Source organism: Trachinotus anak, unplaced genomic scaffold, assembly GCF_046630095.1.
Source record: "Trachinotus anak isolate AG129_WGS33_773 ecotype Australia unplaced genomic scaffold, CSIRO_AGI_Tana_v1 ptg000009l, whole genome shotgun sequence".
Taxonomy (NCBI): domain Eukaryota; kingdom Metazoa; phylum Chordata; class Actinopteri; order Carangiformes; family Carangidae; genus Trachinotus; species Trachinotus anak.
The window spans coordinates 1023557-1036456 of record NW_027273860.1 but is presented as its reverse complement, the minus strand read 5'-3'; the positions used below and the strand labels follow the sequence as shown (position 1 = coordinate 1036456).

The following is a 12900-nucleotide window of genomic DNA, read 5'->3' as shown; positions in this document are numbered from 1 at the left end:
CAATATTAGCTCTATGATAAATGATGTTTATACTGACAGAAGTTTAAGTGTGGTGCTTTTCACTCTTCATATTTGACTTGAGGTGTTTGACTTTAATTTTCTAAACTTCTACTTTCTAAACCTTCTTCAGCTCTGAACAGATGATGAAACACTGAACGTTTTCAAGCAGCAGCTTTGTCTCCTAAACTCACATCTTTTATTCTTTATTCAGGTTGAGTTCCTGCAGGTTGTCAGAGATCAGCTGTTCTTCTCTGGTCTCAGCTCTGAAGTCCAACCCCTCCCATCTGAGAGAACTGGACCTGAGTGACAACGACCTGCAGGATTCAGGAGTGAAGGAGCTGTGTGGTTTTCTGCAGAGTCCAGACTGTAGACTGGAGACTCTGAGGTCAGACTCCATGTTTTATTTCTGTGCTGAGATGAATCTGATGTTAAAGTTGTGCTGACTCTAACCTGCAGACATCAGGCTGATATTATACTGATCCACACTGAGGATCTTCATGGTATTTTCTTCTTCTCTGGTTTAGAGTTAAGAGCTGTATTTCCTGTGAGTTACATCGATGCTCTGCTTCCACTGCCTGCAGGCATAGTGGTAGTAACCTGGTGTTAACTTCTCTGTCAGGTGATCCAATCACAAGTGGACAGCTCTAATTTCAGGTCTGAACGAACCCAAGACAAATTGAGGACACATTTGAGATATGATCATTGATTGCACAGTAAGTGCTGGTCAGGCATGTTGAGGTGTTGGCGGTGTTAGGAGAAGAGGTGACTAAGCCACACAACACTATTCCAGCCAATTGGCAATAGGGGGCATTTATACTTGTGCACAGGACAAGGAACCATTTCACGTTTTAAGAAGATGAAAAAGCATTGCTGCATTGCACCCCTCCTTTGCTGCCAGACAGTGTGGAGTTTTGAGTGGGGCTGATTGGGACTACACATGAGAGACTGGTGGAGAGACCGATGGGGAAGGTGAGTGCATGGAAGAAATGTCTATCAGCCGAGTTGTCACAAGGCATATGCACCATAACATAATCACATTATCAAGAAGGAGAGATGGCCAAGGAAGAGCCAAAGAGGGTCAGAAGAAGAAAAATTTAAAAAGAAGTGCTGTGATCAGCGAGAGCGAGGAGCCACATTAACATCAGTGACGGTGGAGACTGCACAGTCAGACTGGGAGAGGAATTCAACCCTGGAATTATCTGCTGGAAGTGGTGGCTCCATGAATGACAGGCATACACACAGAGGGCCAGTAAGGAGACTGATGGGGCCAGTAACAACTTTAAAACTTTATGGATGTTTTAATGGTCCATGTTAGCTTAACTACAAACTTACAGTCCTCTCTTCTGTCCCTGTAGTTTTATAAAAATCTAGACAACTGACTGGTCTGTTGTGTTCTGGGCGGTGTGTTTATTTGATGATGTTTGACTTAATAAGGTTCGTTTTAGTTAAGCTTTGAGAGAGTATTCACTTCCATGCCTTGTAAGACACTTTGGATTCCTTCATTGTCGTTGCTTTGGCAATGCACATCCATGAATTTAAGGAGGGAGCTTCTAAAGGAGCACTGAAGGAGCATGATCATGTAATGATCCCAAACAGGTTTGTTTTCTAAAGTCACGTGTTTTATTCTTTATTCAGGTTGAAGTCCTGCAGGTTGTCAGAGATCAGCTGTTCTTCTCTGGCCTCAGCTCTGAAGTCCAACCCCTCCCATCTGAGAGAACTGGACCTGAGAGGAAACAACCTGCAGGATTCAGGAGTAAAGGATCTGTGTGGTTTTCTGCAGAGTCCAGACTGTAGACTGGAGGCTCTGAGGTCAGACTCCATGTTTTGTTTCTGTGCTGAGATGAATCTGATGTTAAAGTTGTGCTGACTCTAACCTGCAGACAGGTTGATATTTGTGAGGTAAAATCCTCTTCAGGTTTTTAACATTTAAACTGTTCAATGGTTGAAAGTAACTTTTGAAACCTGATTTTGAATCATTTGAAAATGACATTTGAATTTCACACTCACAGTTTCCATTTACAATGTTCACAGTTTGACTTAGTTCAGGCTCTTTTATTGTGAAAGTCTGAGTGAGATCAGGATCTCTGACATGAACTCATTAGTACAACATGTTGTGAGCAGGTCTGAAGGCAAAGTGTTCATAGCTGCTCCAACAGCCACAGTCAGAGGCAGAGAGAAAAGCTGCTGTCAGAGAGGAGACGTGATCCTCACTGAAACCTGGAGGTGACGTGTTCACACAGTCTCTCCTGGAACACGTTCATAGTGTCACACTCAGGTGTCCACATCAAGACTGACACTAAGGTTTGTGTCACACATGAAAACAGCAGAGACAAGTTCACACCCTGGCTCCTTTCTCACCTCCACACAGCCGACCAATCGCAGAGGGAGCTGGGTGTGACTGTTTGTACTGACTGAAGTTGATGAGAGCTGTTTGTCACTGTTTGTATTTGACTGTTTTTAACCTGCTTCCTGTTGGTTCAGGTGTTTGACTTTCATTTTCTAAACTTCTACTTTCTAAACCTTCTTCAGCTCTGAACAGATGATGAAACACTGAACGCTTTCAAGCAGCAGCTTTGTCTCCTAAACTCACATCTTTTATTCTTTATTCAGGTTGAGTGGCTGCAGTCTGTCAGAGATCAGCTGTTCTTCTCTGGTCTCAGCTCTGAAGTCCAACCCCTCCCATCTGAGAGAACTGGACCTGAGTTTCAACAAGCTGCAGGATTCAGGACTGAAGGAGCTGTGTGGTTTTCTGCAGAGTCCAGACTGTAGACTGGAGACTCTGAGGTCAGACTCCATGTTTTATTTCTGTGCCGAGATGAATCTGATGTTAAAGTTGTGCTGACTCTAACCTGCAGACATCAGGCTGATATTATACTGATCCACACTGAGGATCTTCATGGTAAAGTCTGTTTTCTTCTTCTCTGGTTTAGTCCAGTGACTGTGGCAGAGAAATGTTGAGCTACAGGTTGAAAACTTTAATGTAACAAGAAAAATCCTTCACTGTTTAAATCACATGAAGCTTTTTTCCACACTGACATGAACAAATATATATTCAGTGTTTTCTTGTTCCAACACGACTATAAAGTCATGTGACTAAAGTGAGACTGACTGTTTGTTAAAGGGGACCTGTTGTGAATGTTCCCTTTCCTATAGATGATACTGTGGCTACAAAATCAGGATTTGACCTAGTCAGGTGTTTGACTTTCATTTTCTAAACTTCTACTTTCTAAACCTTCTTCAGCTCTGAACAGATGATGAAACACTGAACGCTTTCAAGCAGCAGCTTTGTCTCCTAAACTCACATCTTTTATTCTTTATCCAGGTTGATGAACTGCAGTTTGTCAGAGATCAGCTGTTCTTCTCTGGCCTCAGCTCTGAAGTCCAACCCCTCCCATCTGAGAGAACTGTGGCTGAGTCACAACGACCTGCAGGATTCAGACCTGAAGGATCTGTGTGACCTTGTGGAGAGTCCAGACTTTAGACTGGAGGCTCTGAGGTCAGTAGAGGGGCGGAGTCAGTCCATGCTGCTTCCATCAGTTTTGTACTAAACTCAGTATCAGAGCAAAGATCCAGTGTTTCCTGTGAACCTCCAACCTCCTCAGTGAAGCTGTGAGAGGAGAACGGGGGCAAGCTTCAGGGTTGGACAGAAAGACAGAGAGACAACAGTCAGCCAATCAGAGCAGCCAGAAGCTTGTTGTGATCATGTGTCTGAGTTTTTTTTTTTGTTTTTTTTTGAGTATTCTCAGTGACAGCCTCCATGTTGATTTGTCAGCTGATATTTCAGAGTCGGATCAGATGTTCATCAACACACAGACTCTTTGTTTAAATGTAACAACAGCTACTCTGATCCTCTTCTCTCCACAGGTGGGAGTCATGAAGAGGACGGTGTGTGTGTGTGTGTGTGTGTGTGTGTGTGTGTGTGTGTGTGTGTGTGTGTGTGTGTGTGTGTGTGTGTCCTGATGATCCAGATGTTGCAGCAGCAGCTGCAGGTGGGAGGTGGAGAGGAGAGCTTCATCCATCAGTGACTGACAGGAACCAGAAGGAGGTTTTCATTCATTCAGATTCTCTGAACCCAAACTGACTCCTCACATTATTTCTGTTTATGGCGGGACATTAAAGGCCAGTTCCGTCAGGACAGATTAACACTCTCACAGACCTGTGATCACTACATGTAGTCACATCTGAATTTAAGAGACACAACATGACTCCAGGTCTCAGGTCTGTGACTGACTTCAGTCAGATACACGACTGAAGTCAAAGCTTCACTTATCGTCTACGAGTCAGTAAATGTCCTGGGCCCTGAATGTATTGCTGAAGTGTTCCATGTATATGAACCTGAGAGAAGGTCTCTAAGATCTGCAGGAGCTGCTCAGTGAGAGGAGCCTGGAGTTCAAACAGGCTGAAATGTCTCTGAGTCTCTGTGCTGCCTCCTGCTGGAGCCACTCCTAATGGATCAAATCAAATCTGATCAAACTGGAACTGACTTTAAGAAGAAGCTAAAAACTGCTCTGTTCTCCTCTGCCTTCATTTAATATTTTCACTTTAATGAGATATTATCTATTTTATAATCTGTGATTTATACTCTTATAAAAACACATAATACTCTAATGCTGTTCTATTTTCTATACTTCCTTTATTTCTATTAAGAAACGATGACCTCTGTGTGAAGATGGGGCAGCGTTAGTGAGGACTGATATCATGGAAATTCAGAGAACAAATATATTTAATATCTTACTTTTGTATATTTTCTCATTAGTATTAAATGCTCATGTTCTGTCAATAAAGATGTTTAGGAGTGAAAGATGAACACTGTGACATGTTGAGAAAAACCTGCTAACGGGTAAATTCCTGCTGAAAATTAATCTTTAAAGTTTCATATTTATCTTCATCCAATAAGCAAAGTAATAAAATGGAAAACAGCAACTTTAATGTTTATCCAACAAAATGGCAGCCCATGTTGGCAGGTCAGCTGTACCCTGTAAACAACCAAACTCTCCACAACTCATTTCACATTTAACAACAATTAAAGCTAAAATGCTACACAATAAAACAACATTTACATTCAATGTGACTCCTCAGTGTCATTTCTATGGAAGCTGGGTGGTGTTGATGTTGATCATTTATACTTTAGACTCAACATTAAGATTTAAAGATTCATTTCCTCACATGAGCACAGGCTCTGGAGAAAAGAGTCACACACAGCAGAGATGTATTCTTCCTTAAATATGGACACTAGTTGTTATCCAGAGATAATGAACCATTAATATCCAGGAGAATAATCAGCAACCTCTCAGCTTCCATACACTTCCACTTACAGCAGTGACAAACAGTAACAGGCAGGGAAAGTGAACAGTGTCCAGAAACAGTAAATCAGGATTTGGCTCATTCATGTCAAGTAAAGGGGAGAATTAAAAAAAACATGTGATACCTCAGTAAAAATTCATCAAAACTGGTACACATCAAAAAAAAAGCTTAACTCTTAAGTATTTCAAGTGATGGTAACAGAGTCGGAGGCAGAGAGCACTGACCACCACCTCAGAATCTGACTCACTTTGATTTGAGCTTTTTTGTGATTTAACTGAGACCTGGTGAAAACCTTCTTTCTGGGTTCAGGTCGAAACATAAAAACACTTGTTTCTTTTCAGCATGTTATTCACCCACCACGTGAACACAAAGATTCATTTTTACACCATTACTCTTATTTTACACCGTAGCGCAGGCGCCTGACAGAAACACTTCCTCCACTCGAACAGTGTCTGGTCAGTGGATGGAAACTCTTTCTTCTTCCATGGACACGACAAAACCCATAAAAGAAACACGTTGACTTTTCAACTAAAAATATTGATAAAAGTTTGGTAATGTGTGCTCATTTCGTGATTTAACAAGATAAAACTGAATAATCACTTTACTATTATCAAAACGATTACATGTAAATTGTGACAGAGATCATGTCATTTTGTTTGTTTTTGTTTGTCGTTTTTTCTTCAAATGCTAATTACAAATAAAAACGTTTCCATTTCTTTTAAACTTCTGTGAACATTTTCAAATGTCAGGTTATTGCTTAAAAATGTCCTGATTTTATTTCCGTCATGCTCTTATTTTTAGTATCAACACACTTATTCATGCGCAGAGTGAAGGGAAGGATGAGGGATGAGAGGAAGTGGACGACAATGGAAAACAACGCAGGGATTAAAGTGTGTTTCTGTGGGTTTTGTTGAGAGAAGTGTCTGGACAGCAGCAGCTGACTGTTTGGTTTCCGTGGCGTTTCCACTTGTCAGACAAGTTCACGCCGCCACTCAACAGTTGAAGGAAATGTCCGGTTTGTGAGCGGAAGGCTCTTGGCTTGAAAGAGTCTGGCTCTGGGCTTCCTCGGTCACATCTGTCCCAGTGCCGTTGAGCAACACACAGTGTGCAGGTTGAGTTCCGGTGTAGCTGCAGACTGAGCAGAACTGACGAGTTGGTGTCTCCTGAAAAATTACAGTTAAAAAAGCTAAATTAAATGCTGTCTGCAGCCTGTTTCCACTAAAGCCCGCTGCTTCAGTTTGCAGTGTCTGCATGTTGCTGCCCTCTAGCGGACAGGAGCGTGCAGTGCAGCACCCAGACCCAGGTACTCCAGGTTCTCCGCTGCCGGGAGGAACACGCCGTTACCGGTTAAAGAAGAGGTGGTGGTGGCCTGGGGCAGGAAGTCAGCCTGGTAGTCCGGGTTATCGAGGCTGTCGCTGGTGGGCAGGGGAAGCGAGTTCTGGGCAGTGTTCAGGTATTCTGGTCCCTCTGGAACTTGGCTTGAGGGCTTCAGATCCCCCTGCGGGAAGGGGAGTGAGGCGGCGCCCCAGCTCAGGCTCAGGTCCTCATAGTTGGGATTCAAAACCTCAGACAACCTGCTGCTCTGGCTGGTTTCACTCACACTCTGGTTCATGTACTCTGGAGGACAGAGGAACAAACACAATCATTTGTTTATATAGTCTCTTTACTTAGAGAACACATCCAACAGGTGGATCCTTCATGTCCGAGAAAACAAGGATGCATTTGAAGGAACCTTTGAGGATGCGGCCCCTGAACACATCTAGTGTATCATTTGCACATTTATTTTCTGTTTGAATAATGTTTGGTCCCAGTCTACACAGACATGTACCATGGCTGCTGAGGTCTTCTTTATCCAGCATGTTGTGAGTCGGGTCAGTGATGTATCGCAGAGCGATGCTGTTCTCTCTCATTGGATGACCGTTGTGCTGAAAAGAGACGGTGAAAGGATTTGTTCAGAGCGGACACAGTACGAGAAAAGTAACTACAAACAGTAACTAAAGCAAAGTCTGAAGTGAAGCCAGTACAGGGCTTCAGCAGTCGGAGTCACAGTCAGTATCAAAGTCCCTTCTTCGTTCCCTAGACAGCGTCTTCCTGCTGAGCTGAGGAGGGACGATGAGGGACGCAGGACTCCTGACTCTGTCCTCATCACTTGTTAGTGACTGTTGTTTGAAGACAAAGTCAGGTCACACAAAGCTAGCTGTAAGGAAAGTGTGTGTGGGTGTTTACCGTAGCGCTGCAGGGATGGTTGTCACAGTTACCCAGTCCTTTGTAAGGTAGCAGGTATTCTTCGGCATCAACCACGCCCTCTGCGTCGTCTGAGCTCAGCAGGCGAGAGTAGAACCTGCTGTCGGACGGACTCGGGAGGTCACCCTGAGGCATCAGTCAGAACGTTTGGGTCAGTGAAACCAGCACTACACTGGTCCCAGTATCAATGAGCTCTTTTGACCCAGTTTCACTTGCTGAGTAAATGTTATTATTCCTGAAGCTATGAAAATAACGGCTGGGATTGCTATGTAGACACACACACTCTTGCTCACCTGTATGACCAGGTATCTGGATGGGTCTCTGGCCATTTTAGAGAACTCCACTATCAGCTCCCTGAACCTGGGACGACTGGACGGCTCGATCATCCAACCTGAGGAGAGCGAAGCTGGTTACTGTCCTCACACATTCCCTCTGGACGAACTGTAATAATTGTACTTTAATCCTCTGACTCATTCTCTGGTGCCAGCATCAGGTCAAACTTTTCTCTCTTACATTTGACCATGATCATGTAGACGTCAATGGTGCAGATCGGGGGCTGAGGCAGCCTTTCTCCTCTCTCCAACACTGAGGCGATCTCACTGGCCGGGATGCCGTCGTACGGCTTGGAGCCAAACGTCATCAGCTCCCACACGGTCACACCTGGAGACCACAGACCAGCAGCTGTTAAGAAGGACTCAGGGTGGTGGAATTACATCGACACAAATCCAAACCCTGGTGTCAGAGGACCAGTCTCTAAAGGCAGAAGCTGAGGAGGGTGAAAGGTCAGTGCCAAGGAGGGAAAATCTGGATCCTGTGAGAACACGTAGACGTTGACTCACCGTAGCTCCAGACGTCACTCTGGTGTGTGTACGTCCACTGGAGGATCGACTCCAACGCCATCCACTTAATGGGAACCTACAGAGAGCACAGAGGGACAAACATATTACAGTGTAGTGGAGGGAACTTCACTAACATTTTCTTTTGATGATTTTCTGGAACTTTGGTAAAAATTTGCTCTAAATTTGGATGTAAATGTGACAACTGCTTCATCTGTGTGTCCAGTGCAAATAGGTCCAGGATGTGTTTAGCCTAGCTTAGCACAAGCAGGGGGAAACTGCTAGCCAAGAGCAGCTGGGTCAAAAGAGGAAAAATGCATGTTAAGCAACTCTAATGTTTGTGAACGTCCATTAATCCAAATTCTGAAATACAGGAATTGTTTTCTTCTTCAAAATAAACCATTCGTGTGGATTTTTTGAATAACACACACCCACCTTCCCTCCGTCAGCGTGGTACTCCTTCTCGTCAGCCGTCAGCAGCTTGGCGAGGCCGAAGTCTGTGATCTTGACGTGGTTAGGAGTTTTCACCAGGACATTCCTCGCCGCCAGGTCTCGATGCACCAGGTGACGATCCTCCAGGTAGCTCATCCCCTGCACACACACACACACACACACACACACAGGTGTAAAGTGGGTTTCATCTCTCATCTCATTTGTCTGGTTTTACTTTATACTGTCATACATGTTTCACTGTCTGACCTGTTCCTAACAAAAGTGCTGTGTTATTATTACTTATGATTTTCTGTCTGAATACAGCATTAGGGCCGAGTTAAAGCGGAGATATACGCTCACCGGCCACTTTATTAGGTACACCTTGCTAGTACCGGGTTGGACCCTTTTGCCTCCAGAACTGTCTTAATTCTTTGTGGCACAGATTCAACAAGGTGCTGGAAACATTCCTCAGAGATTTGGTCCATATTGACGTGATGACATCACACAGTTGCTGCAGATTTGTCGGCTGCACGTCCATGATGAGAATCTCCTGTTCCACCACATCCCAGAGGTTCTCTACTGGACTGAGATCTGGTGACTGTGGAGGTCACCAGATCAAAAAGTGTGCCAAGAAAATATCCCCCACACCATTACACCCCCACCAGCCTGAACCGTTGATACAAGATAGGGTGGAGCCATGCTTTCATGGTGTTGACCTCTGACCCTACCATCTGAATGTCGCAGCAGAAATCGAGACTCATCAGACCAGGCAACGTGTTTCTAATCTTCTATTGTCCAGTCTTGTTGAGCCTGTGTGAACTGTGGCCTCAGGTTCCTGTTCTCAGCTGACAGGAGTGGCCCCCGGTGAGGTCTTCTGCTGCTGTAGAGCATCTGCTTCAAGGTTCGACGTGTTGAGTGTTCAGAGATGCTCTTCTGCAGACCTTGGTTGTAACGAGTGGTTATTTGAGTGACTGTTGCCTTCCTATCAGCTTGAAGCAGTCTGACCATTCTCCTCTAACCTCTGGCATCAACAAGGCATTTTCTCCCAGAGAACTGCTGCTCACTGGATATTTCCTCTTTTTCAGACCCTTCTCTGAGATGGTTGAGCAGGAAGATCCTAGTAGATCAGCAGTTTCTGAAATACTCAGACCAACCACGTTCAAAGTCACTTAAATCACCTTTCCTCCTCATTCTGATGCTCAGCTTGAACTTCAGCAGGTCGTCTTGACCATGTCTACAGACCTAAATGCACTGAGTTGCTGCCGTGTGATTGGCTGATGAGATATTTGCATTAATGAGCAGTTGAACAGGTGTACCTAATAAAGTGGGTGTGAGTGTGTTTGCACATGATGGCTGCCTCCTGTATCTTGCATCCTTTTGAAACATTGGTCGCTCACATCCTCAGAAATCAAAGCCACGCCCACACAGGATGCAGCACACACATGAATGTGACGTGGAAGCTGCTGCAGAAACACTGGCAGTTTTTCTCTTCATCAATCTGTCCGGCCCCTAAAGGCTTCCTCCGGGGCACACAACGCAGCCGGTCGTCTACATGGACATTTGAAAAGCAGGTTGATCTCCAGTTTCTGAGGCTAATCCACCATCTGACAGACAGTTCTGATGGAGGACGCAGCAACATAAAGACTTTACACTGAGCTCATGACCTTGTTGTGTGAAATTTTCCCAGCATTTAAAGATCCAAATGAGACTTAAAACAGAGATTGAGTAGATTAACACTTTCTCAACACACACACACACACACACACACACACACACACACACACACACACACACACACACACTGCTGTGTTCGGGCTAATAGGCCTCAGCAGGCTTAAAGTGAGCTGCAGACAGAGCTGATGCCTCAGGTGGAGGCGAAAGAAGATTTTGTTCTTAGAGGAATCTAAACTGAGACATGAGCTCATGAGCTGAGGGGCTTCTGTTTGGACCAGATCTACTGAGATGATTTACAGTCAGACTTGGTGAGAGAACACGTTTATCCGAGCTCACCTTGGCGATCTGGACACACCAGTTCAGCAGCCACTGGGCCCCAATGTGCTCCCTGTGGTGGCGGATGTAGTCCAGCAAGCAGCCGTACGGCATCAGCTGAGTCACCAGCTGGACCGACGACGTCAGGCAGATTCCCAGCAGACGACACACATGAGGGTGATCCACGCTCGCCATTACATACGCCTCCTACACACACACACACACACACACACACACACACACACACACACACTGATTAGTGAAACATGCTGAAAATATCCACAGCCACTAAAGGATGTCCTGAAAATGATCAGAGGAGGAGGAAGGCAGGAGATCTAGTATTCAGAGATCAATACACTTATTTTATGTCTTAAATTTAGAGATTCATACCCTTGAATTACTTAATTTACTCACTCAGGTCAATAACTTGACTCCTCAAATACTTGATGTGACCCCTTGGAGAACAACCGTGAATCTCAAAATGAAATTATTTTAATTTTTAATTTTTCAAATTGAATTAATTGGAGAATGGAGGAATCGGAGAGCGTCATTTTGTTGTAAGATGTATAATACTATTTATGCATTTTAAATAAAATGAATAAATGAAAAAGAAGAGAACCAAAGTGAGGAGTCTTACATCCAGGATTTCCTGGTTGGCTTTAGGTGATGTGGCCTCTCTGAGAACTTTGATAGCTACTGGGATCTTCACGTTCTCTCCTTCAGGGATCCACAGACCCTAAACACACCGAAGCACAATCACACTAATCAGCCATCATGGCTTCACTATAAATGCTGTGACATAATGTTTTGTCTGGAGCAAACACTGGTACCTTGAAGACGGTCCCAAAGGCCCCGGAGCCGAGCACCCTGACCTTCTTAAACTCTGTCTCCTTCAGGATCCTCAGCAGCGCCTGGTTAGGAGCTTCACCGCTCGGAGTCAACGGCTCCACCAGCTACAACGCACATGATGGATGAATGGACGGATGGATGGATGGATGGATGGACCGATTCAATAAATAAATATTTGGTCACAGTTTTTGTTAACAAAATTAACCCCGGCCTCTCTCACCTCTCTCTCCTGCAGCAGTCGCCGCAGTGTCCTCTTCCTCCTGATTCGTCGTCGCCGTAGCAACACAAAGATGACCAATGACACGATGACAGCGACCAAGAGCCCGCCAACAACACCCGCCGCCAGCGTGGAGTGGGTGGCAGCACTGTGAGGACACACAGAGCCCAGGTCGGTCATGAAACACACAATAGAGAAAAATTTACCATAGATTTCCATGTAAATGTATCACATAAAGTTGTTTCACATTATCTTCTATTAAAGTAATTTTATAAGTTTAGCTATAAGTTCAAACACAGTGGAAACTCTATGAAGTCTCTCTCTGACATTCGCTCTGGTTGTGTGAAATCTGACTTGCACAGAATAATGTTCCATAATAAATCAAGACGAATGATTCAGCAGTTTTACCCTGTGCATCCAGACAGTCCAGGACCTGAACACCTGCAGACACAGAGAACAAAAAACCGTAAATTCATGAGTCTCTTGATTCTTCTTCACTTGATTCATGAACATCAGCGTCGTCGCTCGGCTCAACATGGGCCTCACCCCTGGGTGCAGTTCTGGTGGCAGGACTGACACTGGCCCGTGCTGTCGGGGTATTTCCAGATCAGTGTGTCTCCACCCCCCGGCACCCCGTGGGGGCAGCGGGACACGCAGTGAGGGCCGTCCTTATAATGGGCGCACTGGAAACACTGGTCTGGACCCTGCAGATGGAGGTGGAGGAGGACAAGGTTCAGATGTTTTACATATTTAAAATGGTCTGAAATCTTTTGAAAAAACAAGTAATATACAAAATATCACATGAAATATTATTGTCATTATTTTACATTTGATCATTTCTGTCACATTACGTTCTGCTAAACATTTTGTTTCATGTCACTTTATCAGTTCCTTCTTAAACTAACATCCTTTCTACTGCTTGAGTTTAGTTTTTAATTTGATCTTATTATTCACAAATGTATTGTTTTTTCTTCAGTTCTTTGGTGAAAAGCATTTAATTGTAAGAATTTTTATTATTTCTATTATTTT

General features: G+C 44.3%; 2 protein-coding genes across 3 annotated transcripts in view; one reads left to right on the top strand and one right to left on the bottom strand.

Annotated features, from left to right (window-relative positions):
- The window catches only part of LOC139624914 (protein NLRC3-like), a 74261-nt gene extending 69195 nt beyond the window's left edge, over window positions 1–5066 (top strand). For both annotated transcript variants that reach the window (XM_071484327.1, XM_071484313.1), the window contains 5 exons: window positions 212–385; window positions 1636–1809; window positions 2611–2784; window positions 3323–3496; window positions 3865–5066. In XM_071484327.1, the coding sequence (XP_071340428.1) occupies window positions 212–385; window positions 1636–1809; window positions 2611–2784; window positions 3323–3496; window positions 3865–3877 (709 nt within the window). In that variant the 3' untranslated portion in view covers window positions 3878–5066. The remainder of the gene's footprint in view (window positions 1–211; window positions 386–1635; window positions 1810–2610; window positions 2785–3322; window positions 3497–3864) is intronic.
- LOC139624916 (melanoma receptor tyrosine-protein kinase-like) overlaps window positions 4906–12900 on the bottom strand; it is a 34895-nt gene continuing 26900 nt past the window's right edge. Inside the window, exons 15-27 of the mRNA XM_071484328.1 lie at window positions 12418–12575; window positions 12280–12312; window positions 11875–12019; window positions 11636–11758; window positions 11443–11541; window positions 10827–11012; window positions 8820–8975; window positions 8388–8463; window positions 8062–8208; window positions 7842–7939; window positions 7531–7674; window positions 7133–7229; window positions 4906–6921 (exon numbers count right to left, since the gene is read on the bottom strand). Of these exons, the coding sequence (XP_071340429.1) occupies window positions 6569–6921; window positions 7133–7229; window positions 7531–7674; window positions 7842–7939; window positions 8062–8208; window positions 8388–8463; window positions 8820–8975; window positions 10827–11012; window positions 11443–11541; window positions 11636–11758; window positions 11875–12019; window positions 12280–12312; window positions 12418–12575 (1815 nt within the window). The 3' untranslated portion in view covers window positions 4906–6568. The remainder of the gene's footprint in view (window positions 6922–7132; window positions 7230–7530; window positions 7675–7841; window positions 7940–8061; window positions 8209–8387; window positions 8464–8819; window positions 8976–10826; window positions 11013–11442; window positions 11542–11635; window positions 11759–11874; window positions 12020–12279; window positions 12313–12417; window positions 12576–12900) is intronic.